Source organism: Protopterus annectens, chromosome 3.part0 (assembly GCF_019279795.1).
Source record: "Protopterus annectens isolate FY-2018-M chromosome 3.part0, PAN1.0, whole genome shotgun sequence".
Classification (NCBI taxonomy): Eukaryota; Metazoa; Chordata; order Ceratodontiformes; family Protopteridae; genus Protopterus; species Protopterus annectens.
Window position 1 is genome coordinate 1025669503 of NC_056731.1, and position 26219 is coordinate 1025695721.

A 26219-nucleotide genomic window follows, 5' to 3' on the forward strand; every position below is an offset into this window, starting at 1 on the left:
AGACCGATGCCATATCGCATTGTGAAAAAGACTCATTAAAATGCCTAGCTACAATTTTAGCTCTTCTTCTTATGGTTCTAGCATTAAACAGGGCACAGAACAGACACCCAGGGATGTCGTGGTCTGAGCCTAAACAAGGAATGCAGAGAGAATGGAAGTTTCTTTCTGGGATCTGCTTTCCATAACTGAAATAATTATTGACTTTCTCTGATATTGGTTAAAAGCAAGAAAATGTTCCCCAATGGGGTACTTAGCTTTAGACGGTTTTCCTCACTCTGGCAAAGGCCATCCGCATTCACAAAACTGCTTCTGCTTCGGCTCCACAGCAAGAAGGACTGATGTAATAGCATTGGCTATCACCCTTTATAGCCCTGATGACCTGAATTCAGCCACAGTCTCAGAACAGCCGAAGCCAGAGGGAAATCCTTTACTCTGGTATTCAAGCCAGCCGATGGCTACCCAGCAGGGATAACCCACAAGTTTTAACTGCAGCAGTGAAACACAAAGAACATGAGCAAATATCCACCCCCACACTACTACTGATTAGGTCAACACTAAACCCTAGTTAAGGAAAACACTACCTATCTATCTGCAACCCACATTCCCAAATCGGGTATTAAAAAGAGACCAGTATACACCTAAAAAGAATGACTTTTAATTAAAATCACTTTTGGCTAACTAATGCAATAAAGCCTTTATCAGGTCTGTGACAAGATCTAAAATCATAAACATAGGTAGATAAGTAAAAAGAGTTAACTAGATTGATACAAGGAAAACACACATAGCTATCTAACCATAAACTACATTATGTTCTGTGTGTGTGTGTGTGTGTGTGTGTGTGTGTGTGTGTGTGTGTGTGTGTGTGTGTGTGTGTGTGTGTGTGATTTGCCTGCCAACATGCTGTATTGTATTACTAAGATGCATGTCTGATCAGTTTCTGAACAGTCTGATTTTGACTTTGTTACTGGCACTGAACTACCAAGTACAGAAGTAAAATTTGTAACTGTGTCCAGATAATTTGTTACCACAGACAACAAATTATAGGAAAGAGAGAGAGAAGAGAGATAAAATACTCCCACTACCCTGTTTCGCAGACAATATATTACCATTTACTATTTTAGTGGAGTCAGTTTACTGTGTTTTCAGGCTTCGTGTGTACTACTTGAAGTTTGTTATATATCCAGGTTCTAAGTACATGAACATATAACCTTAGTGAATTTGAGTAACTGTGTAGTAAAATGGAACTCCTATAATCAAAAGCAAGTGGTTTAATTGCTGGACTGCCAACTGGCTCACAGATAGGATTTGGGAAATCAAAGCTAGTTGCCAGTGGAATTCCTCAGGTTTCTGTGTTAATACTGCTCTTGTTTGGCATCTGTTTCTCTGAAGTAAAAGCTATTACCAAAGGCCTCTGTCTAAGTTTACAGATGACTGAAAGCTAGGAGCAGTCACTAAATCCCCAAATGATTTAGCCATCATGTAGGAAAGTTTGTCCCAGATAAATAAATGGTGCCAAAATCATGGACTGAAATTAAATGTCAAAAAATGCATTATCGTATACTTTGGGAGGTCATTTACCATGGGGAACTAACACTAACAATGCAACTTTAACAATGTTCAGGATGGTCCAATGGTCTATATATATATATATATATATATATATATATATATATATATATATATATATATATACACACACACACACACACACACACACACACACACACACACACACACACACACACACACCACATCCCATCATTTTCCAAAAATGGGGCACATGACAGTCTCCCATAGCAATGGTCTCCAGCCAGTTTAAGCTATCCACCAGACTATCCTTGCAAAACCCAAAGCACACATTGCCATTTGCTCTTAAAAATAAGCCAACCTTTAAATATTTGAATGAGAACATTTGCAACATTTAGCTTTCAACAGCCAGTCCATGATAAGTAAATACAAAGCAGTTAATAGTACTAGTTCAATGCATAAACTCCTTAAGTTCATAAATAAACAGGTCAGCCACAAGCATTTAAAAATAAGCAAACATGCTAACTGAAATATGTTAAATAAAATATTTCACTTAAAAAGTAAGCATGAAAAGGGAATAGTCTTGTACAAAAATTTAAAACAGACATGAATAATCTTGCACAAAAGCTTAAAATAAAAAAAAACTCTGAACAGACAAATAAGAGTATATAGCAAACTCTGAGTTAGACTAGACCTTAACTAATTGTAGGTAAAATTACACCGTACCCTGTCACTTACCTCAAGATCATAACAGATTCTACAAAACTTTTACAGATGGTTTTGTCCCTTTCAGCATACTTGAACAGAAAACATCCAGCAAACCTCCCTCAGCTATCAGACTCGCTATGTTTTCCTTTGCTTCTATTTCTGTATCTTTTTATATAATCAGTCACAGCCTGGATTTCCTTGTGGATTTAATTTTCAATCTTGGAAGATGCTTTTATGTTTCTCTAGCTGCATATCTTACCTTTTTTGAGGGAGACATGTTCTCCATGTTTTGAGCTGAAAGTAATACAAATAAAGCCATGCAGTTTCTGCATTATCAGTGAAAGCAGTCACATGTTCTTTTAACAATTTTTCATTCTGTGTATTTTATACATTTTAAATTATGCAAGATGTACAAGCACCACATTCTTTTATGAAATTAATTATATTTGGTTTGCTTGAATACTTTTCTACATTCATATCAGGATGTTAATATATTAATATCTGTTCATTTGTAAATATTACATTTGCGTGTGTGTGTGTGTGTGTGTGTGTGTGTGTGTGTGTGTGTGTGTATATATATATATATATATATATATATATATATATATATATATATATACATATACACACACACACACACACACACACACACACACACACACACATATATGGATCTTCCTTTAGAAGCTCAAACTTTCAAAACTTCATATGGTCAAGACCATAACATTGAAGTTTTGAAAGTTCAAAACTTCAATTAAAAAAAAAAAAAAAAAATGTTTTTACGCTTATGCACCCCTTACATCCCCTGCTAATTAAATATACCAACTCCGAGATCGCACTACAGTGAAGTGAACAGTAAATTTCCTGTTTTGTTCTGTACGGCAATCTCCATTTAAACTGTTTGAAGCTTCAAAACTTCGACCTTATGGTCTCAACCATATGAAGTTTCAAGTTTTGAAACTTTGAGCTTCCAAAAAAAAAAAATATATATATATATATATATTATATATATATATATATATATATATATATATATATATATATATATATATCATCTACTGAAGTTAATCTAAACTGCACTAGATCAACAAGAAAAACGACTGCAAAAGGTTAAAAAAAGAAAAGATTGATACCATAACGTGCCCGCTCCAAGCCACAACCTTGTACCATGCAAAAGAAAAACATTTGCCCCCTGCACCCCAATACCTACTTCTAATTATTTATACTAACTCTGAGATTGCACAATCCCTGGTGAAGGGGCATACCCAACCTCAGGGATTGTCAGTCTGGCACATTTGGGAATTCTGATTAGTAAGAGGGCTGCCATAGGTTCACTATTACGCCGTCGCAGACGCAGGTTGTCGAATGCATCTTTGCCAAACAGTAAAGTGTGAAAAAGCAAAACAGCAAGGCAGCATTTCAGCAAATTCGCTACTTTGCCTTTCCGGCACTGTAGTGCAGTCTCGGAGTTGGTATATAAGTAGGGTGGGTGCATGTTAAGTAATGTTTAGTGGGGTTTTTTTTATTGCTGTTCTGAAGTTTTGACGTAGTAATCTTTCACTTACATGGGGTTGATTATCTGTAGTTTGCTCTTCTGAGCATGCAATATGATAATATAGACCCCTCCCATATACATATATACATACACATTTACTTTTTTGTTATAGAACATATTTCATGACAGATGGCAAAAATATTCCTCTTGCAAGTAGTGTCCCACTCCCACAGTGACAGTTTATTATGCACATCTAGCCTATTATATTCCATTTCATTTTTTTTTTAATTCATGGTACCTATTTAACCATTTTCTCTTTTTTGCTCTTTCAGGTTCTTTTCATGTGAGGCTAACAACTGTAGCTAGCAGTTCTTTGGTGATATGGGCCTTACAGCAAGGAGATAGTTGGTTACACAAGGTATTTTTAATGCTGTTTTTTCACAATTTTATTTTTATTGTTTAAGAGTGCAGTGTTCAGGGAGTAGTGATTTGTACTCTTTAGAGTTTGCTTTTATTTTGCTCAGATGGGTTTTGACATCTGGTGAATGAGGGTTACGGACGTTTTTTCTTGAATTTTCTCTATTGTTCTAGGGGACTTTTTTCTTAGATCATTTAGGTTGATATATGACAGGACTATGTCTGTCTGTAGGATTATAAATGGGTATGTTTCATATGTACGCCTTTCAACAGCAGCCATTATGGATTGCACCAATGATTTGGTATATTGTGACCAGGTAGGTATTTGCTGAGAGACTGCTCAGATTGATAGCATCTCAATGACTTCAAAGGATATGCAAACAAAGTACATGCTGATTATTATTACTTTATTTATTTATTGCTGATTTTATTTCCATTTAATTTAATTGGTTCTAGAATTCAGTGTCATACTTGGGAGGAACTGATGGGTAGGAATGCTTAATATAATACTGTTTAAGAATGTACTATACACTCTACTGAAATTCATATTATTCGGTGCATAGGTTCATAGGTGTGTACTAGGCTAATAACCACTGGGGCCTTTTTAAGCTTAGCCATGCATCCCAAATCTCTGACAAGTTCTAGAAGCCGTGATAAGTGTAGACAGGGGCCTGGGAGATTAAACATTTACAGGCTGCCTATGTTTATTAGAGACATTGGTGCCAAACCAGGGATGGATTTCCTGTTCCCCATCCAAATGCCCAAGTTACACATAAATTGATTTAGCTCTTTCCAGGTATTTTCTGTTAGTTTTGTAGCACCATTGTAATCTGGAATACAAGTTTTTTTCCTTATTAGGGTGGAGATTTCTTTAAAGGTTTTATATCATTTTTTTCCATTCTTTCGTGTGTTTATTTACATATATACACATTGACAGGAAACTCAATTCATTTGCATGTGGACTGGAAATTCTTTAAAGATTGGGTATCATTGCAACTGACATTTTGTGTAACTTTCCCTATGTATTATTCATTTATGTTTATTGGAATTATGTTATTTAAATATGGTGTTACTGTAATGGAGTGTGTTATTAGTAGTATTAGTGTAGGGACTGTACATTGTGACATCCTGTGACTTTAATCCTTTTACAGGGGTTGCTGCTGTCCTTATATTTTTTGTATTAGGGTAGTGCCTTTCATGTAAAGTACAGCCTACTGTAATTGTTTTTGTGTGATTTACAATTAGGGTTAGTATTTTATTGAGGTTACTTTATTGTTTAATTGTGCTGTTAGATTTTGTCTGCTCTTGTGTTCTGTATCATTTAATTCAAGTGGCAATGACTTTTAATATCATGAGTATAACAGTAATAAACACGTAATGCCATGGGTAGACTGATAATATATGTGGTACTTTACCTCAGATGTGTCTTTTTTCAAAGTACAAAGTTAAAAGATGACAGGAGTGATAAAAACATATCTGGTACACTTTGCAGATATTTTTAAATCTATACTGTTTGTATGTCATCAAAAAATATGTACACTTTTCCATCATCAGAAAATCAATTCCCTTAATTATAAAAAGGAAGTGAAATACATAAAGTAGAACATATAAATCGCACATACGCATTTTAAAATAATAAAAACTTTAAAATAGAAGGTCATCAAATTCAATCGCAAAATGCACAAATATAAACCATCAAAAATGAAAACATGCTAATATTGAACATAAAACATGAAAAAACTCTCCACTAAAATGAATGGGAGAATAAAACAATATTAAAACATAAGGAACCCAGCCCCAAGAAATCTTACATGCCAGTCTAACTGAAAAGTACCATATTCGACGCAAACAAAATACATTGAATGAAGTATTTTTGTTTCTGCGTTCATGTGAATGTGATTGGGATTAAGTTAGAATGGTTATGTAGATAGACTGTTGATAAATGCTTGGTAATACATGTATAGTTTAATAGTTACTACAAATACTTGATCACATATTTAGATGATTCATTTACACAACTATATTATAAAGTAGAAACTTACTGTGCTTTGATCAGCTTTACAGCTGAGAGTCGATTATCTGAACGTAGATTATCCAGATGCAGCCTTCCAAAGTTTTTGGGTAGGAAAAAAATCAGTCTGAATATGTAAACATTACACATATTCACTTGTGCATGTTTTTTGAGCTTGTACTACAATAACATACTATACAGTAAATTTGTTTTACTTTTCTTGTTTAATGTTCATCAAAAACATTTTTAGAAGTTTTTTATCTGGTTTAATTATATATGTTTGATTATCCGAACTACCCTAGGTCCCAGTTCGTTTGGATAATCGACTCTCTACTGCATTTGCAAAGGATCATATTTACAGCTTATTCCCCTTGCACCTTGCATGACTATTTCAAATCTCCCGTTTCATGGTAATTTGTTACAGTTGCTCTAATACATGCAGCCATGGCTGTTGACCCATAATGACTAGAAATGATCTTCTTGGTGGAGTTAGATGAATGGAATACATATTGCTATAAAATATTACTTTTCATACATTAATTTACCTTAATTGACATAGTTAGCAAGGTAACCGAATAGGACTTTGAAGAAAGACTCTTTGCAGACGTTTCAGAAACCTGGTTTTCAAAACTGTCTTCTTTTTGAAGTGATCTTTTGTTATACTATCATAAACATCTACAAGCAAAGTAAAACAAACAAAAAAACACAATCTTTTAGAAAAACAAAAGGGGAGGGGGCAACTAATAACCAACAATGGTATGGTTTCAGACCTCTTTGAATAACTAATATACCCTTGTATAGAAAGGAGCTGCACCATTTCTTTGTCTTACAAAAGGAAAAAAAATGTAAACCTTTGTGAAAACTATTTCAAGTATTTTTGAATCTAATAATCTCAATCATTAACCCAGGTTAGCAATAATAGAATCATTATGTTTTCTCAAAGAAATCTGTCTTGTTCACAAAGGAAAGTCACACTGAATATTTCTTAACTTATGACAGTAAAGTTAAGATGAAAGTACAGTTGTGTAAGAACTTACCATAACAGTAGAGGTCCTACAATCACTGTTGCAGTATTCCTAACACCTTTCGTTATCACTGCTCTGATCCCAGTGAGGTAACAAAGTGTTAACTTCCCAGAATCATACATCTGACATGACCTCAGCTTGCAAGTGTAGGAGTACACATGCAGACATATGATTATAATTCCTCAGACTATCTCCAAGCCAGCAGCCTGAAGATCCTTGGGAAAGAAAACTGGTCAACTAGGAGGGACATAGTATGAACTGTTAAGAAAGCCCCCTCTGTTCTAGGGTGTTTCCCATGGGGATAGGAACGGAGGGAGAGAGAGTAAGGAGAAAATTAAGTACAGAGGGGAAAGAGGGAGGGAAGTAATACTGAAACAGTGATCAGTGGGACATCTACTGTTACAGTAAGTTCTTACACAGTGAACTATGTTCTCACTGAAATCTCTATTGCATTATTCCGAACACATGGGTGATTCCCAGAGGTAAAGAGAAAGTAAGAGTGGTTGGTTAAAAGTCAGTAGAACGGTTTATGAAAGGACAGACAGGACTGATCTAGTGAAGGCAGCTCTGAATCTTGAAGTCATCAATCTTGTAATGTGTAGAGATGACCAAGTGGCAGTTTCCAATATGGATTTGGAATCCATTCCTTTGTAGAAAGCTCCAGAGGCTGCTACTACTCTGGTGGAGTGAGCTAAGGGTTGAGGGCAAGAACTTACCATGTATCAAGTAACAAAAGCAGATGGTCTTAGAGATTCAGCTTGCAATGATTTGTTTGGCTACCGGCTGGCCTAATGGGATCCATGAAAGAAACAAACAACTGATCAGATATTTTGAATGGATTTAGCTTTATTTAAATAGAATCTTAGCTGTCTGTGAATGTCTAGAAAATGCAGTATCCTTTCCACCTGATTTTGTGGGTTGGTAAAGAAGGTAGGTAGGTTTATGGCCTGAATGAGAGATGGCTCAGTAACTACTTTAGGCTTAAATAAAGATTAGCCCTAAGGGTCACCCTAAGTTTGTTAAAATAAGAAAGGAAGGAATGGCCATGACTCTCTGAAGCTTTGAAACTCTCCTAGCTGAAGTGAGTTCCAGAATTAGAACAGTTTTCCAGGTGCAGAATTTGAGATTTGCTAATGTTGCTGGTTCAAAAGGAAGTATGCAAGCTTTTTCAGCACAAAATGGAGGTCCCAAGTACAGGTAATTGACTTTTTAGGTTGTCTAAGATGCAGGACCCTTTTAAGGAATAACTTGAACTAAGATATAGACATAAGTGGGAGAGTGAGAGGTAAGCAGGTGGGGATGGGTGACAGGTGGGCTTTGATACAGAGCTCACACAGGTATTTCAGAATCGATGTTACTTCTGATTAGTTGGGGTCCTGTCCATTCTTTTAGCACCAAAAGGAGAATCTCTTCCATTTGGCTAATGTAAGATTTTAGAATTGTGGGTGCCCTGTCTTCTTGGAGAAATTATTAACATCTTCAGAAAAATATTGCATGTAAGCAATTAGAACCCTATTATCCACAGAGTGAGGTTTAGGAATTACAGAATGGGGTTTCTGGTGTGTGATGAGATCTGCTTGGTGTGGCAGTTTGTAGTACTTGCCCCTGGCTAGAAGAAAAAGAAGAGAGAACCAAAGTTCTCTTGGCCAAAAGGGAATCACCAGTAACAGGTTTTTTTTTTTTTTTTTTTTGGGTCTTTAGAAGAACTCTTGAAATGAGAGGGTGTAGAGAAACATCCCTGTCCATAGAAAAGTGAAAGCATTTGTCCTCCAAGCTGAGGGGCAAGGGTCTGTGATGCAAAATAATGAAAACTGTTTGTTGATCTTTGAAGCAAGAAGATTTATCTGAGGAGCCCTCAATAGTGATGGATGTCCTGGAAAACCTGTCTGCTCAGGGTCCATTTGTGTGGAAGTCTTCCAAGGACCTGCTAAAAGAGACAACACATTATCCTGTGATGGGATGTACGTGGTTGACAGAGATGTGTTTTTCTGAGTGGCAAGGTCCCAGGCTTTGTAAGCCAGTCTGCACAATTGGTAAGAACTGGTCCTTCCTTGCTTGTTTTTGTACTATACTACTGTTGTGTTGTATTGTCTGTGAACACTCCTAGGGTACCTGGTTTCCAGAGATGTGAAATGACCTTTAGAGCCTAGATGAGGGCCCTTGCTTCCTTCATGTTAATGTGTTCCTTTAGTAACATTGGCTGCCATTGTGTATTTTTTGGCCTCTGTCCAGGCCCCCAATGCCTCATGAACTACACCTGGAAGAGTGAAGAGAAGCTCTGGGTTTAGTTTCACCTGAACCAGGATAAAAAGGGGATCACTGTGTCCATACAGTGTGGGTGCTGAGGGGATCACTGTGTCCATACAGTGTGGGTGCTGAGGGGATCACTGTGTCCATACAGTGTGGGTGCTGAGGGGATCACTGTGTCCATACAGTGTGAGTGCTGAGACTAAATTGTTTTCAGGTACCACTGGATTTTCCTCTTATGCAGTCTGGCGGCAGGGGCAGTGGGATAGTAGATGCCACGAAAACGAAGGGTTTACCATTGATACTTCTTTCATAACCCCTATGGTTCCAGAGATATGAACATTTGTTTGAAATGTGAGGACATAGTTTGATTCTATCAAAAGGCTTAGGCTTCACCCATTGGAAGTTATAGTGCAAATTTCTTGAGATTAAATAAAACACATACCACAATCCCAGATCCATTCAAAAAAACCCATCCAGCCACAGACAGTTTTGTACACACTGCTGCACACCTGAAAGAGGCCATTTATGGAGTAGGTATGCAAGAGAAGTCCCTCAGCATCTCCCATGATTCATAAATGTGTGAACCCAAAACTAAACCGTACAGAGGAGGCTGACTGTTACAGGTATACTTGTATGTGGACGATATCATTATTGGGCATACTGTGGATAACAACAGGGAGCAAAGGCACAATGCCAGACTACTTTTACATTCAAGGTCAAAATTTCAATAAATACCAAAGTCAGTGATTTAGGAATCATTAAAGATCACAGCTTGTCCATTAAACCACAAGAATATAGCCCATGTAGTTACAGATATAAAGCACTGGGCTGTGTACTTATACTAATTACAGAAATTTAGAAGTGTTTATGGTTTCTTTTAATGAGCATGGTGACATCAAAACTCGAAGTAAGCTGGATTTTATGACCTGCACATGCCAAATGCATGGGTAGACAGAGAGCTGGAATGGGTGCCATGTACAATTCCAAAGATGTTAAAATTGCTAATGTCAGTTAATTGTTCATAAATAATGTTAAAATAGGCTATGGCCTACTGATTGCTAAGCTTAAATAAATACAGTGAACTGAAGTGTACATAATGGTGTGCTGAATTAATATACATTTAAGTGCTACGGGTTACACAGAGTTGCAATAAGTTACCTATTAAATATAAGCTCGGTCAAGACAGGAACAATGCAACAGCTGGTTGATTCACAGACTGTGTACTACACAAGTGAAATGCATTGCTGACAAATAAAAAGAATAGTCTAATATTTGATCCCAAACACTCATTATGCATGCTGCCCTTGCCCAAACCGTGAACTTCTGTATCTATGTATTATATGCTGTGTGTGTGTATATATACACACACACACACACACACACACACACACACTTGACAGAGTTGTATAGTATTATGCAAACCCTCTGTTTATCATGTCTCTGTTAGTACTTTATGCAAAGCAGAACCCCAAATATTCTCCTATCACCATCTTCTACTAGTCATATTTGAGAAAAATTGAACCTTACCTGCCAACACATCATGATCCGTACAGATGAATGTTGGGAAACTAAACACTGCTTCACATCCCCTTCTCTCTTGTCATAAGCCCAGTACCAGTGCAGTAACAGATAACTGCCCCCACCCAACACCTTTTGCTGGCTTGTATTTAACAGAATGGCTTAACAGTTTTTACATTAAACTTCATTGTTCAGCTATGCTATTCATAACCATGCAATTCATGCTACTGCTGGATTAGCCCTTAAAATGTGTATGGAATAAATACAGTTTACCTACATGAACACAAAGCAATGTCTTCCAAAAACTAGTGAGCTGAAAAACACAAAAAAATATTTTTTGTAGGGCAGCCCCCTGCAACCCCCCCCCCCCCCCCAGTGTAGTGGGTAATCCTCCCACACACCCAAAATTATATATACCAACTATTCAATTGCACAACATTGAAGAAAAGAGTTAAAAAAAAAAAAAAACACTTTCTATGCTACACTGCAGAAACACTTCATAGGTCACACTTAAATATAATATGGTAAACCTGACAAGTGATATCTCAAATGTTCATAAAAGTTAAGTTAACATTAACCTTATGCAATAATTACACAGTACAGATAGATAATTTTTTCTCACAATAGCTTTCATCTAGTTGAGCTAGACTAATACAAATTTTCCAAACTGAAAGGAGGCACACAATACACCCACATTTATATCTATAGCTATGGGTCTACTTCATATAAACAAAATCTCACCCGAATTTTAAATAACCGAGATGACAACACTGAGGTTGCATTTTAGCAAACACTTGCATTACTGATAGTGTAACCAGGGAAAGGAGGCAGTCAGACAACTTTTGGGAGGTTGCCCTTTTCCCCAGTGTAGTGCAATCTCGGAGTTGGTACACACACACACACACACACACACACACACACACACACACACACACACACACACACACACACACATACATATATTATTCATATATTTGTACATCTATAGATAGGGACTACTACAAGTGCCAAAACTCAGGCTCTCAAAGACCACTGCCTTGCAACCAGGAGCTCGGGTGTCTAGTGGCTTGCACGGCCCACTACTCATACTTGAACTTTACATGTTCGGGTGGGTTGTGGCAGCTGTGTGGAGAGAACAGGGCTGCACCTCACCTCAACACAATAGTCAAGTTTGAGCACAGTAAGTGCAGAAACACACAGAAGAACTGGGAGCATAGATGAGGGGTTCAGGCAGCAGTCATGAATGGGACTAAGGTTCATGCTGGGGGGAGGTTTAGGGAACAGAAGGGCTGTTTGGTGTTAGAGAATTAGGTAGTGATCAGGGAATTTAGGTTTTGGGAGTGGGAGGGGAATTTTTGAAGTCAGACACTGACTGAGGACTTTAAGTTTTGGAATCAAGATTGGAGTTTTGGGAACAGGAAGGAAGTTTTAAATTTAGGAAGTCAGAGTGGAGTTTAAGGTTACAGAGCAGAAGGAGAGTTTTAGTGTTAGGCAGTGATCAGGGACATTAGATTCAGGGAAGGGGGGTGGAATTTTCAGGAAGTGATTGAGGACTTTAGGGTTAGGAACAGGAGTGCTATGGTTAAGGTTAAGGACAGGGGGATTAAAGTGTTACCATTAGTGTTCTGGCAGCGCTATGCTGCTCATTAGGGTCAGTTGGTGGGAGGGTTAGATAATTAAGTAGGACTAGGCCAGTGATAATTAGGGTATTTAGCATTTAATGCAAGTGACAGTAAGTGTGTTGTGAACCCTTACCACACAATCACTTGTAGTAGACCCTTAAACATACATGTGTATGTATGGGTACCATGTGTTTGGCCGGCTGTTGCTTTGGGTGGCAGCTGGAAATTCAAGGTTGTTTGTCCGAATGTCCATTTTATTGAAAGGACATTTAATTGGATTTTTTTTTTTGCCAAAAAGTGGGATGTATGCTAGATGGGTGTGTATATGTTTCTGTAAAAATGTGTGAGTTAGGGTTAGAGTAAGGATTAGGTAAAGGGACAGATTGTGCGTGTGTAACTGAAAATAGTGTCAAGGTTACGTTATGGAAACGATTTAGTTTGCGTGTGTGTGTGTGTGTGTGTGTGTGTGTGTGTGTGTGTGTGTGTGTGTGTGCTCGCACATGTGGTGAGTGTTTGAGCTATCTTGTGTAGTGGTAGTGTTATGGGAATTGCTTTTTTAAGTTCAGATGCATGTTAGGGCTAGGGTTAGCAAACATTACTAAGGTGGACAAGAGGGGGGCCAAATGTGGTCAGGTTATACTTAGTGCCTCAGAAAAGGAATTTGTTTCCTTTTTCAATATTCTGAGTGTTGATTTGTTTTGCATGCAATATAACGAGTGTTCGACGTATTGTGGTATATGTTTTGTATGTCAACCACTCATTATACAATCTTATGTAGCTATGTGTATGTATGCAGATATAGATTTGACATTTCAAATCCAACCTCTAATCATTAAAACCATAAAATGATTTGAAAAAATTCAAAAAAACATGTCTTTTTGTTTTAGAGGGGTAATCCCCCATGCTTCCTGCTAATTACTTATACAATCTCCAAGACTGCTCTACAGTTGAAAAGGGCAAATTTCCCAAACCCTGCTGTTCTGTGAACTCTCTCACAAAAGACAGAACCATTCGATCCCCTGATTTTCAATCAGTTTGTTCCCTTTATGGCAAAAGAGTTTCCTGATGAAAAAATAGTATTCCACGCACACATTTAATTTTGGCAAAAGGAATTTTCTTCCATGTAACAATATTTTCTTTTCTAGTATGGCACAGTGTTGAATGTTCTAAGTACATGAGCAGCACAATTTTTCATGAGAGCGTTATCAGAACAAACTGCTGTTTGAGTATGTCAGACTCTCTGGTTTGTATTTCTGTTTTATGTTCTTATCTTTTGCTCTTACTGTATTGCAGTTTTATTTTCCTTTAAAGACTTCTTCAAGCTTTAGAAGTTCTAGGTTAGGACAGAAAGCAAATTTAATTCTTGTTTTTGTGATGAGAAGGGGGATAAATTACTTTTGAAATATGGGAAGAGACCGAAATTAGTCTTTTATGTAAGGTAACAAAACATTTCAAAGTTCCTTCTGAGATAAAGTACAGTTGTGTACACTTATGATAAATGTAGATGTTCGAGTGCATTCATTGTTGCAGTCATCACATTTGGGTTATCCTGCCAGGGGTAGTCCTCAGTTGGCCCAAATACCAGAGGCTTAGTATTTCCATGTCGGTTGCTGTCGCTCCAGGACTGACATCAGGTTGTCAGTAGTATAAAATCAGGCAGCCAACGCCATTACACCAGTTTTTCTTGCCCTGTCAGGAGCCCCCCCAAATAGGGAGCTAGGTTATGGTGGAAGAACACCACCAGTAGAAAGTAAATACCAAAAAATCCCTGTAAGGAGATAGGAAGAGAGAGAGAGAGAGTTAGAGAGAGAGAGAGACAAGGGGGGTGGAGGGAGGGAAACCAGGACTGCAACAGTAAATACACTCGAACATCTGCATTTATAAGTGTACACAACTGTATTATGTTCTTTGTGTTTCACTGTTGCAGTCATCACATTTGGGTTGATTCCCAAAGCTGAATAAAAGGGTGGAGGCAGTCAAGAAGATTGTGGGTTGGCTAGGATGCTCTGCAAGATTGTGGTGGCAAAGCCTGCCCTGGATTTGGAGAAGATAGGCAGGTGGTAATGCTTGGTGAAGGTATGAACAGATGTCCATGTTGCAGCATCCAGGATGTCCCTGGTGGGGACCCCTCTGAGAAAGGCTGCAGAGGTGGAGGTTGCTCTGGTGGAATGTGTCCTGACCCCCTTTGGGGGTGGTTTCCCGTGCTGGCTGTAGCAGAAATAGATGCAGTGTGCTATCCATTTGGAGATTGTTTGGATATGGCCTTGCCCTCTGCTCCTGCTGCAAAGCTGACTAGAAATTGATCAGTTTTTCTTAAAGATTTAGTCCTGTCCAGATAGAATCTGAGCTGTCTGTGCACACCTAGAGAGTGCAGAATCCTTTCCCCCTTGTTTTATGGGTTAGGGAAAAAAGGTGGGCAAATGTATGGATTGGTTGAGAGCCACACTGGGCACCATTTTAGGCATGAAAGATGGGTTAGTCCTGCGTGAGATTCTGTCAGCATGGAAAATGATAAAGGGCTCTACAGCCATGAGTGCTTGTAGCTATGATACTCTTCTAGTTGAAGTGATGGCCAGAAGCAAGGCTGTTTTCCAAGACAGAACTTTTAACTCTGCTGAAGGTGCATGTTCAAAGGGGGGGGGGGGTAGGGTGAGCTTTTCCAACACAAAGTTAAGATCCCAAGCTGGGGTAGGAGCTCTTCCGGGTGGCCTTATGTTGTTAACCCCTCTTAGGAACTGTTTGATGAGAGGGTGTGAAAAGAAAGGAGGCGCTGTGCTGTAATAAGCAGAGATGACAGAGGCATGAATTTTAATAGAAGAGAAGGACAGACCCCGGTGTAGTAGGTCTGCCAGGTAATCCAGGATGAGAGGTAGGGAGGGCTGTGCCGTTCAGTCTCCCTTAGCCTGGATCCAGGTGCAAAACCTTTTCCACTTGTCAGCATAGGATTTCCTAGTGCTAGGGTGTCTGGCTTCACGTATAACATATACGGCTTGTTTGCTTAGGCTGGCAGCTTGAGGGGTAGTCAGGGAATAAGCCAGGCTGTCAGTTTGAGGGTCTGCAACTGGGGATGCATGAATTCTCCATTCCCCTGGGTCAGGAGTGTTGTGATCTGAGGTAGGTGCCATGGTGGCAGGGGTGACTGGCTGTGCGGTAATGGGTACCAGTGCTGGAGTGGCCAGTCTGAGGCAATCAGGATTGCCCTCGTTTTTTTCCTCCCTTATTTTGAGCAGTACCATGACATGAGTGGTAGAGGGGGAAATGCACAGACCGAGAGGTTTACCCACTGAAAGGATAGAGCATCCACTTTCCAGGCCTTGATGTGAGGTTTCCTGGTACAGAATTTTCTGAGCTGATGATTGGAGTGGGAGGCAAAGAGGTCGTCCTTCCAAGCTGTTGCTCACCAAAGAAAATCTTTCCTTAGACACGATATCATTGCTATAAGAGTTTACAGGTCTTGAGAGTGTTGACACCAAAGGCGTTTTAGGTACCACTGTAGTTTCCTCATATGCAGTCTGGCATATGGAATGAGTAGGATGCAGGAAGCCATGAACATTAGAGCTTGCAGGATTTTCATTGTGGTTAACTGGGTTCTGGTGGGTAGTTGAGAGAAGTAGCCTATCGGGTAGGCTTGTTTTTCTGGAGTAAGAAATGCCATCTGGGATGCTGTGTCCTAGCTTGCTCCCAGGAATGCAATTTTGTGTGTGGAGACTAGTTTTGATTTCTTTTTATTGATAGTATACTCCAGGGAGGTCAGTAGGTTGTGTACAAAAGTCAGGTGCTGTAACAGCTTTTCCTGACTGTCTGCCTAAATGAAACAATCTTCTAAGTATGGGTAAATCTGAATATTTCTTTGTCTGCAAAAATCAATGGTGGGAGCCAGGCATTTTGTGAAAACTCTGGGAGGAGTGGATAAGTCAAAGGGAAGCGCAGAGAACTTAAAGTGCATAGATCCTGCCTTGAAATGTAGGTATTTCCTGCAAGATTCCCTGATTGGGATGTGTAGGTAGACCTCTTTTAGGTCTAGGGTGGCTAACCAAGCATCCTTGGAAAGCATTGGTAGAAGCTACTGGAGTGTGAGCATTTTGAATTTTGGTATCACCAGAAAGGTGTTTAGAATGGATAGATCAAGGACGGGGCACCACGTGCCCTCTTTTCTGGGTACCAGTAAGAGTCTGGAGTAGAAACCTTGGCCTATCTGTTCTGCAGGAACATTCTGTATTGCCCTCATGGAGAGCAGGGAAACGACTTGCTTTTTGGCCTTTGCCCACTGGTTTGGAGGAAGGTTGACCAAAGCACAAAAGCGACAGCGGTGGACATTGTGGTCTGGGCCTAAACAGGTGATGCAGTAAGAATAGAAGTCTCGGTGTGGTATTTGCTTTCCACAGGTGAGACAATTGTTAACTTTTTCTGACATCGGTTAGAGCAAGAAAAAAGGATCCCCAACGGGGTACTTAGCTTCAGAAGACTTCAACTTCAATTCAGAAATGAAAACTCAGGTAGCAGCAGATCGGCACTCATGCAAACTGCTTCTGCTTCAGGCTCCTCAGCAAGAATAACTGATGTAATTAGCATTGGCTGCCTGATTTTATACTACTGATGACCTGACATTAGTCTTGGAGTGACAGCAACCGACGCAAAAATACTAAGCCTCTGGTACTCAGGCCAACTGAGGACTACCTCTGTCAGGACAACCCAAATGCAATGACTGCAACAGTGAAACACAAAGAACATCTGCCACAACATACTGATGTACGAGTAGATGTGACCTTTTCCCAACTGCACCTTCTTCGTTTAAGGTGTACTCTCAAGCTCATCGGTTCTTCAGCTGCCCATCACTTAATTTAGGATCAACAGTGAAGTACTTTGTAAGAAAAAGAGTACACTATCGTTTCTTGAGGCATTTCTTAAAAGTTCAAGTTTTCCAACTCTGACTTTTCTAGTAAGAAATCATAATACTCATGTAATACACTTAAAGGCTTAAAAATGGAGTACTGTATTCACTAATGAATCAAATCACTGATCTGTCTGAAGTTACTACACATGCCCGCCCTAGAATTAGACATGTTACAGAATGTTTTTCAAACACAGATTGATGCATTAAGGTCAAACTGTAAACAATTATCTGCAGTGTTGCCTAGGTCTTTGATTATAATGCCATTTTTAATGATTTCCCCATTTATTTTGTCACCACAATTTACTTCATTGACACAGCTCAGTAATAATACATTTACTGACATAAAAGATAAGGTCATAACAAATGCAAAACATCAATAAATGTATAGAGTGCTTTGAAGAGTTTCAAAATCATTTACTGAAGTTATGGTCTGACAACTGCAAACTGGGTAACGTGGTTATTTTGAACATATATCCCATCCAGATGCACAGTTAACCCCCAGCCTTAACTTCTGTCCTTTTTTTGAAGCAGCATTTTTCCCACAAGGACTGTTTAATACATTCAGTTTGCAATTATTTTCTTACGCAGAACAATGCTGTAGCTAGATCAACAGAAGCAACGTGCTCTGTCAGTTCTTCATAAGCTGCAGCTACTGTTTCTCTAAAGAACCCCATAAGGTTCAAAAGAATAGGTCTCACCTTAACAAATCAATACAGTTACATACTTAACTGAGGTGGATCTCCCTTGTTACACAGGATGAGATCCATAGTGAATCTTTTTACACATAATATAGGGTAAGCTGATGGATATAAACCTCTTTGGGATTGATGGGATCCCTTCCATTGGTGAAACAGCAGCACAGTTGCCTGTCACCCTGAACCATGGATGTGTCCATATATAAACATTTTATTTAATGTGATTGACAGGACTTGAGTTGGGGTTTCCTCAGTTCTGTATAGGAATCTACCTTGTGTGCTGTCTGTTCTTATGAAACTTAAGTTTTCATTTATCTGCAGCAACAGTTATTATGCATACAGTTATACAAAGGATATCATGACTTTGTGTGCATAGCATTTTTCTGTACATATGTTCCTCGTGTCTTGCAATTAACAGCATAGTACACCTTAATACCTTGTGGTATATGAAACACTACAACTCTGCTCTGAAATTGAGAAAAGGCAATTTTAAGCACCTTTATAACATGTAAAAGGTGCTGAACAAGCTTTTGTTAAGTACTCCTTACAACTGTTAAACTCTAGTTTCAAGCTACAGCATTACCAGCTGTCAGCAGGCACAACAGAAGACTGTCATGAAGCTGGTAAGTACTTTGTTCAGGCTGTTAAACATTTAATTTGGATTTTAAGAAAGTAAGAAAGATGCCTTTGACAGCTTTCTACTGTCCTACTCGGATGGCCGCTGTGTGTGTGGTTGTTGTGTTATGGCTTTAAAAGCTGTAAATCAGTCAGCACTACCTGACTTTTTCCAATTACTTTTATGGAAAATGGGAGCAGGTGAAGTGCCATGCAGTACAAGGAATTATACTTGGATCTGTGCAGTCATAACCCAAGTTGTTATGTTTTTGACATATATGTCAAGATTCACCTCACTTGCTTTACTCTCAAGCTGATTATTTTACATTCATGTCTCCAAGCTGTGACAACTAGATTATGTTTGGAGAAGCAGTCACAGCCCTGTATATTACTGCTTTCAGTTATTGAGATCATGCTGACTTCAGGATCATATGAGGTTACTAGGCTAATGGTCCTGGGGCCCTTACAAGCCTAGTTAATAGTTTATCCTCAAAAATGAAACCTCAGTCAGCACCTTTCGCCCCTGTCAGTGAGGGACACAGGTGGAATCCCTAGGACAAATTTGTGGTTTCCCATCCACTCATCAAGGTTGTGCTTGAAAAGGGTCAGCGACATACTCTGACGCATATGGGAAGTCTGTTCCAGAGACAGGGCAGACTCTGGAAGACAAACCTGTTTCTCCAGCAGGTTTTCGTAATGTCACATATTAGATTTATTCCTTTCAAGCGGGTAATGCACAAAAAGTTAGACTTACGGATATGGAGCATCTCTAGTAAGGCAGGGTCAGAGATTGCCTTATAGGCAAGACACAGATCACCTGTGAGCAATCTGTATGGATACAAAGTTGAGTGATAGTGATTTGAGCCTGTCCACACAGGATAGGTGTTGAAGGCCATGGATTCTCTTTCTGAGGTATTTCTTTGGCCTTTCCAGCTGCTGTAGGTACTTAGATAGGTACAAACCAAACAGGGCATTATACGCAATTATTGGCCTAATGAGGGAGGAGTACAGGGAAGTAATAACCTCTTTTTTTCTGAATGCAATCCCTTTACTTATGAGATGAACCAAGTAAAAGGCTTTCCATGATGATCGAATGTGAGATTGTTGCCAACCTGTGTACCTAGGTCTCTCAACACAGGTTATGTGCTTGGGGAGTTGCCGATGATGTGGTAATCAGTAAGGGTCGTGTTTTTGCTCAATGATATGATACTTTTTTTTTCATTTAACTTAAGGCCACAACATTGGTACCAGTCATTTGTTGCTGTGAGACCCTCTTGTGGCATGATAACATCATTTGGGGAATCAAGGGACACCACCCAACTTACAGCCTGCAAACTTGGTCACACATAGGCCTTTTGTCTTTGCCTGGACCTCTGAGAAGTAGATGCCAAACAGTAGGGTTCGCAGGACAGATCCCTGGGGAACACCACTAGTGACAGGTCTGCTGTTGGAGGTGGAGGCAACTATTTTGAACCTGTGGATCTGATTGGTGAGCCAGTTGACCAACCACCTGATGAGATAGTGATTTATACCAAGTCGTGTCTTAGCTTTGCAATGATGCCCGAGTGGGGGATTGTGTCAAAGGCTTTGGCCAAATCAAGGTAAGCTGTATGCATTGACTTTCCTTCATCCAAGGGCCTTGGTGACAGTCTCAAAAAAGTCAACCAGATTCAACAGGCAAGATCTTCCCTTGATGAATCTGAACTGGGTGAGGTCAAGTGCTTTGAGACTGCCTATGTCCTTGTTTATGAGGTCCATAATAATACACTCCATGGCTTTACAGAAAAGACTTATCAAGCTAATGGGGTGATAGTTTCCAGGGTCAGTAGTGGCACCACCTTTGTGCAAGGGGATGGCAGTGGCAGTTCTCCACTCTGTTGGAATGAAGCCAGTACTTGGGCTATGGTTGAATAGGGTGCTCAACGGTGAAGCTAGTTCTTGCTGGAGATGGTGCAGAATACAGCCTGGGATACTATCAGGTCCCATGGAAACTGTGTCCTTTGCCATGGACAGGGCCTTTACCGGGGATGCCAAATGGGCCTTTGAGGGGGCAGAGGGGTGAAGTTTGCACTAAACCCATCTGCTAGCAGGTTGGCTAAGTCAACAGGATTGGTGTAGGTGGTACAGTTAAGTGCTAATTCGGAACAAACCTGAGCTTGGCCATGGAGGTTCCTGACATAACTGAAGAAGGCTTTGTGGTTTCCTTTTGTTTCAGAGGCTAGTTCTGATTCACAATTGGCTTTGGAGATTTTCACTAGTGATCTAATGTGCTTGTTGATGCAAAGGAGGGAGGTTTTTCAATTGGGAATTTGTGCCTTTTTCCCCATGGACAACAGTTTCTTCCTTTTGTTGTAAAGCCTGCTGATAGAGGATGTCCACCAGATAAATCTGTGTTTCCTTGAGGAGCAGGTTTAAGTTCTGTTTTGTATGGCTGAGTCCATACAGTTGTACAGGTGCTTGTATACTGCATTAGCATACTCTTCTGCATCCTCTGGGGGGGGGGGGTGTGAAGCTACTGATACCCTACCTTAGGAGGTTGTAGTAGTCAGCTTTTGAGAAGTGGTCACCCATGTTGGTGAGAACCAAGTCCAGAATGTTGTCTCCCCTTGTGGGGAGTAAGACTAGCTGGTCTAGTACATTAGAATTTATGAAGTCAAGGAATCATTGGGTGAGTGCATTATTGCAGGAATAGTTCACCCATTTTATGGTGGGTTAGTTGAAGTCACCAAGGATCAGGGTGTTGGGGGAGTACCTTGATGGAGTCAGGTAGGTCCAGGAAGGAGGAATGGGTGTCCTGAAGTCATGGAGACTGGTCTATCGCTGGCTATAACTTGGATGGGTGTCTTGCCAACTGTTGGTTGCACCTGGAGTAGTAACTAGTGTGTTACACTGGCAAACCAGTCTGGAGATTTGCCTGTCTTTAATGAAGATAGAGCCTCTATCACCCTTAGACTTCCTGACCTCATTTTGGGGTCGGAATGTGTAGAATGAGGTATAGCCTCCTACCAAGTTTCCATGACCACATAGATGTCGGCATCTTCCAGTGTGAGGAGAGCCTCCAGTGAGTGCATTTTCAGGCTAAGGCTCCAAGCATTAAGCAGTGTGACCTTCAATTTGCTTTTTGACAGATTTTTTATGTTGATAGATTTGTCTTTGGGACATTGCCTAAAAAAGGCACAATGGGGGAGGCAAGAGCCTTGGCAAGAATCCGGAATCCCAGGGGTGGCAGGCAAAGGCCACCTCTGGCAAAGCATCGAGGCCTGTCAACCATGTCATCACAGGCAGACAGATACTGGATCCCCTTGGAATGACACCAGACACTAAGCCAATTCTTGAAGTCAATTATTTTTTTTGTTGGTATTGTGGTATCATTCTAGTAGAAGGTAGGATGCTGCTTAGGGCTAGGGTCATACATGCCTGGGACACATACTCTGAGAACTCAAGTCATGTCTCTCTTCATATACCCCAGGGAGGTACATCTCAAGTCATTCACTCCAACATGGACAATGACAGACTTATACTTGTACCTGTTGTGGACAGACTTAAGTGATGTGGCGGATTCTGGCACTTGGCAGACAGCTGACCATGACCTTCTCCTTGTCAAGCCTGGCAAGGGAGACATACATATGTCTCATATTTGAGTCACAAATAACTAGTATGTTTGGTTTACTATTATGCCTTATGGGATGTGGTGTTTTTTTGTTATGCCTTTTGGGCTGAGTTTGTGAGACACTTTTATGTTGTCTGCTGTGTGTGATGTGTGTGGAATGTTTGTGAGTGTATTTTAGAAGTGTTTATTGAGGACCTCTGTATATACGGGTGTTGTGCTTGGCAGTGTGAGGTGGGTTGTGTGGTCTTTTTGCTGGTAATCTCCTCTTTGTCAGGAGTACTGACTGTGGTGTGAGAGAACATGGATTCTAGGTTACTGACGAAGATGCATTTCTTGCAAGTAGAAGAACTACATGCTAGGAGAAGAGAGCTGTCAGTGAACATAAGGCAGTTGCTCCACTGTCTCAGTATGCCCATGGCAGCCAGGCTGGCAGGAAAAACTGATGGAAATTGTTCAGACATAGTGTTCTGTAAACTTGGATGGACTTATGGAGAGCGGGTTTTGATAAGGGTTTGTCCACAAGAGTGTAGACCACAAAATCCTTTTTAAATGTAAAATAACTGACCTGAAGCCCAAGTGTTAAAACCAAAACTAAGAGGCTTAGAATAACGGACAAATTTAAGCAGGCTACTAACAAGCAGTAATAAATGCAGCAGAATAAAAGCACTTGAACAATTAAGAGCACACAGCAAAGCAAAATAAGGTAATAAAATAGGAAGAACACAGTTATAGTAAAGGAAGCTGAATAAAGTATATATACATATTTTTTAGTGGTGTGGGAGGAAACAGAAGATAATTCAAGATTAAGAAAATAAGGGTGTTGGCCTTCCCACATGCTCTCTCTGTATACAGTAGAATGAGCTGATGAGATGGGACAGGGTGGAGTGTTCAAAATCAAAGCAGCAAGGGGGTAGTCCTTTCCAAATGATCTCACTCTTCTCAGTAGCCAAATGAAATGGGACTGGGAGGAATGTCCAAAATCAAATTTGCAGCAGGGGCAGGCAATTCCAAAGCCACCAAGTTTAAGAATACAACAACACTGGCCAGAAGGGTGGGAAAAACAAAATGCAGACAGAGACCAGCAATATGCAATCAAGAGTTCGCTTTGAAAAATTTAAGATAACTAAGTAGTTTCTGAATGTTTTTTAATCTGTTCTTGCTTTTTATGAATACTGTAATATCTGAAAGCTAAGAATTACTTATAGTTTGCTATGTATCTTGCATGTATTATTGGAAGTTCAGTATGTTCTTTTTTCCTTAAGGACATTGTTTATTACAGATAGTATATTGCTGGCCTATTTTTCATATGAGGGTATACAGCATTAACTAAAGGAGATTATACTTTATTTGAATGACTGTGATACATATACATTCAATGGGATAAGAACTGTAACATTTCTGGATGCATGTTTAAGCAAAAGACAGGAATTAAGTGTACAGAAAGCCTGTTAGCTGTGTGATTTACTTTTATTTTCAGAGTGGTAACCCAAGACTGCGATATGAAACATTCTGGGGATATATATTTTTTATTTTTTTTTTTAATTTATTTATTTTTTTTATGAACATTTCAAGGGATAACTCAGAAAGGAGATTTTGGCAGCATTTCTATGCATACAAGTGCATAAGGTTATCCTACTGAACTGGTATACGTGTTTCTGGCTACAGTAAGATCTGAATATGTTGGAGAGATGAAGCTATTTAGAACCAACAGATGCACGATCAATTTTTTTGATACATTTTGAGTATGCCATGTGACACTGCTGACATCAAAAGCATTAAAGAACTGATTTCTAAGCATCTTATGCTAGACAATGGATTAGGCCGTTGTTCCACATTGAACAGAACAGGCTCCACTTTGCAATTCTTGATTGGCTTGTATGCCGGTACATGAGCCAATCAAAAATCACAAAGTGGCTCTCAAGCAACCGGAAAGTGTACTTAACTGGCATCTACCAAACCCCATGGGTGCTGGTTAAGTGAGATTTTCTGTAATAATGATTATAAGATCTTTATGAAAATAATTCACAAGAGATTTGAAACTACAATAGAAAATATTATGGAAGACAGTATATACAGTACAGAGTGAAAGGGATGGCAAGAATTATTAATGATAGTTGGAGAAATTGTGGATGATGTTATGAATATAAAAGAAGAAAGCAAAAATAATGATAGAGCTTAATAATGAAAGCATATATCATACGTGAGAAAACTAGGAAATTATGTATGTCGGAGTATAGTAATAATAAACTCAAATACTTGTAAATGACTGGTTAACCCAACAGGTGCATATAAAAAGTGGTGTGAGACAGGGATAACTCTGCATTAGGTATGAATGCGATAGTATGTGAAATAAATTACAAAATGAAGGAGGTGGTGTATACAACACCTGAAGAGTTAAGAATTCCAGTCCTATTAACATATGCAGATGACATAACTGCAAAAAAACAAAATTTGGATAAAAAGTAGAAATAATTTGCACAAATGAGTGTCTAGCAGTGATAAAAATGCCTTTAAATAAAGAGAAAAGTAAAAGTGTAGGTGATGCAGTAAAGATAGGGGGGTACATATTTTACAATGATTGAAATTTCTGTTGGGTATAAAATTTGACAAGAAAGAGATATAAGTAGAATATAATGGGAAAAAAAAAACAGAAATAAAACAAACCTGCTTTTCTGGAAAACAAATTATCATTTAGAAAAAAAGGCTTACTTGATAAATTCAGTACTGATGGGAAAACAGCATACTTAGCAAGTGTATTTGTTGCAAACAGTATTTGAAAATGAATTATTGCAGATACTTGTTTAAATATATATGTGGATCTAGATGAAACCCAGCAAAAAAGAGGAGCTTTATATGTAAATAAAGAAGTATAGGTATATGATGCTTCATTAAATTTGTACAAAGTAATACAGTGGATAAATGAAAAAGATGAGAGATTAGTAGTAAAACTGTATAAATATAAGTATGATAAAATATGGGGTATGGTAAATAAAAGTTAAAAAGAGCGTATAAATGAAGGCAACATTTTGCCAAAAAATATTCTTGTGGAAAATAAAAATTGATGATGTAGAAAAAAAGAAAAGTATGGTAAGGAAATATGCCACATAAAAAGTGACAGAATATGTTTATTTTGTCAGGAAGAAGAAACTACTGAACATGTTTTTGAAATGTAAAAGAGCAAAAATGTTATGGAGAAAACTATGTAAAGAACATTTTTTTCAAAGATATAAAAGAAGTAGATAAAATAAAAATGGATATGATTAAATATGGATATTACAAGAACAGAAGTAGTACCTTCGTTGGAGGTTGTGCGTCAGGCCTGGCAAGTCGGTACGTAAAAATCTACTGCCAATCATTAGCGGACTGGAGTTCCGCTGTGGCGACCCCTAACCGGGAAAAGCCGAAAGATACAACAACAAGAACAGAAGTAAAAAGAATACATAATTATTTTATGTCATAGGTTATATGAAATGAAAGAATACATGAAATTATGTTCAACAGAAAACGGATTTTAGCAAATATATTAAGTAAAGTTAGATGGTGGTTATGGAAAAAGTAATGGGGGTCTAATAGGGATGAAAATGCAATATGATTGTAAGGAAAATTATGAATATGTGTAAATGTATTTGTAAATCTATACCTTTGTACATTTGTAAATATGTTGTAAATAAGCATTCTTTTTGTATATAAATAAAGAACCCCTCCTCTTTTACATAGGTGTCATGGTATATTTTGCATCCACTAGAGCTACCACCAATTCAAGCGGAAGAGACCTGTGTTTAATTTCTCATCTGAAGATCAACACACTAATTTTTCCTGTGACACTCCCTAC

General features: G+C 38.9%; 1 protein-coding gene across 5 annotated transcripts in view; it reads right to left on the bottom strand.

Moving 5' to 3' along the window:
- ST6GALNAC4 (ST6 N-acetylgalactosaminide alpha-2,6-sialyltransferase 4) overlaps positions 1 to 26219 on the bottom strand; it is a 435498-nt gene that overhangs the window by 354878 nt on the left and 54401 nt on the right. For 4 of the 5 annotated variants that reach the window (XM_044065319.1, XM_044065320.1, XM_044065316.1 and 1 more), the window contains one exon: positions 6704 to 6833. The exons of the other annotated variant lie outside the window; for it this stretch is intronic. In XM_044065319.1, the coding sequence (XP_043921254.1) occupies positions 6704 to 6715 (12 nt within the window). In that variant the 5' untranslated portion in view covers positions 6716 to 6833. The remainder of the gene's footprint in view (positions 1 to 6703; positions 6834 to 26219) is intronic. 5 annotated transcript variants of the gene reach the window in all.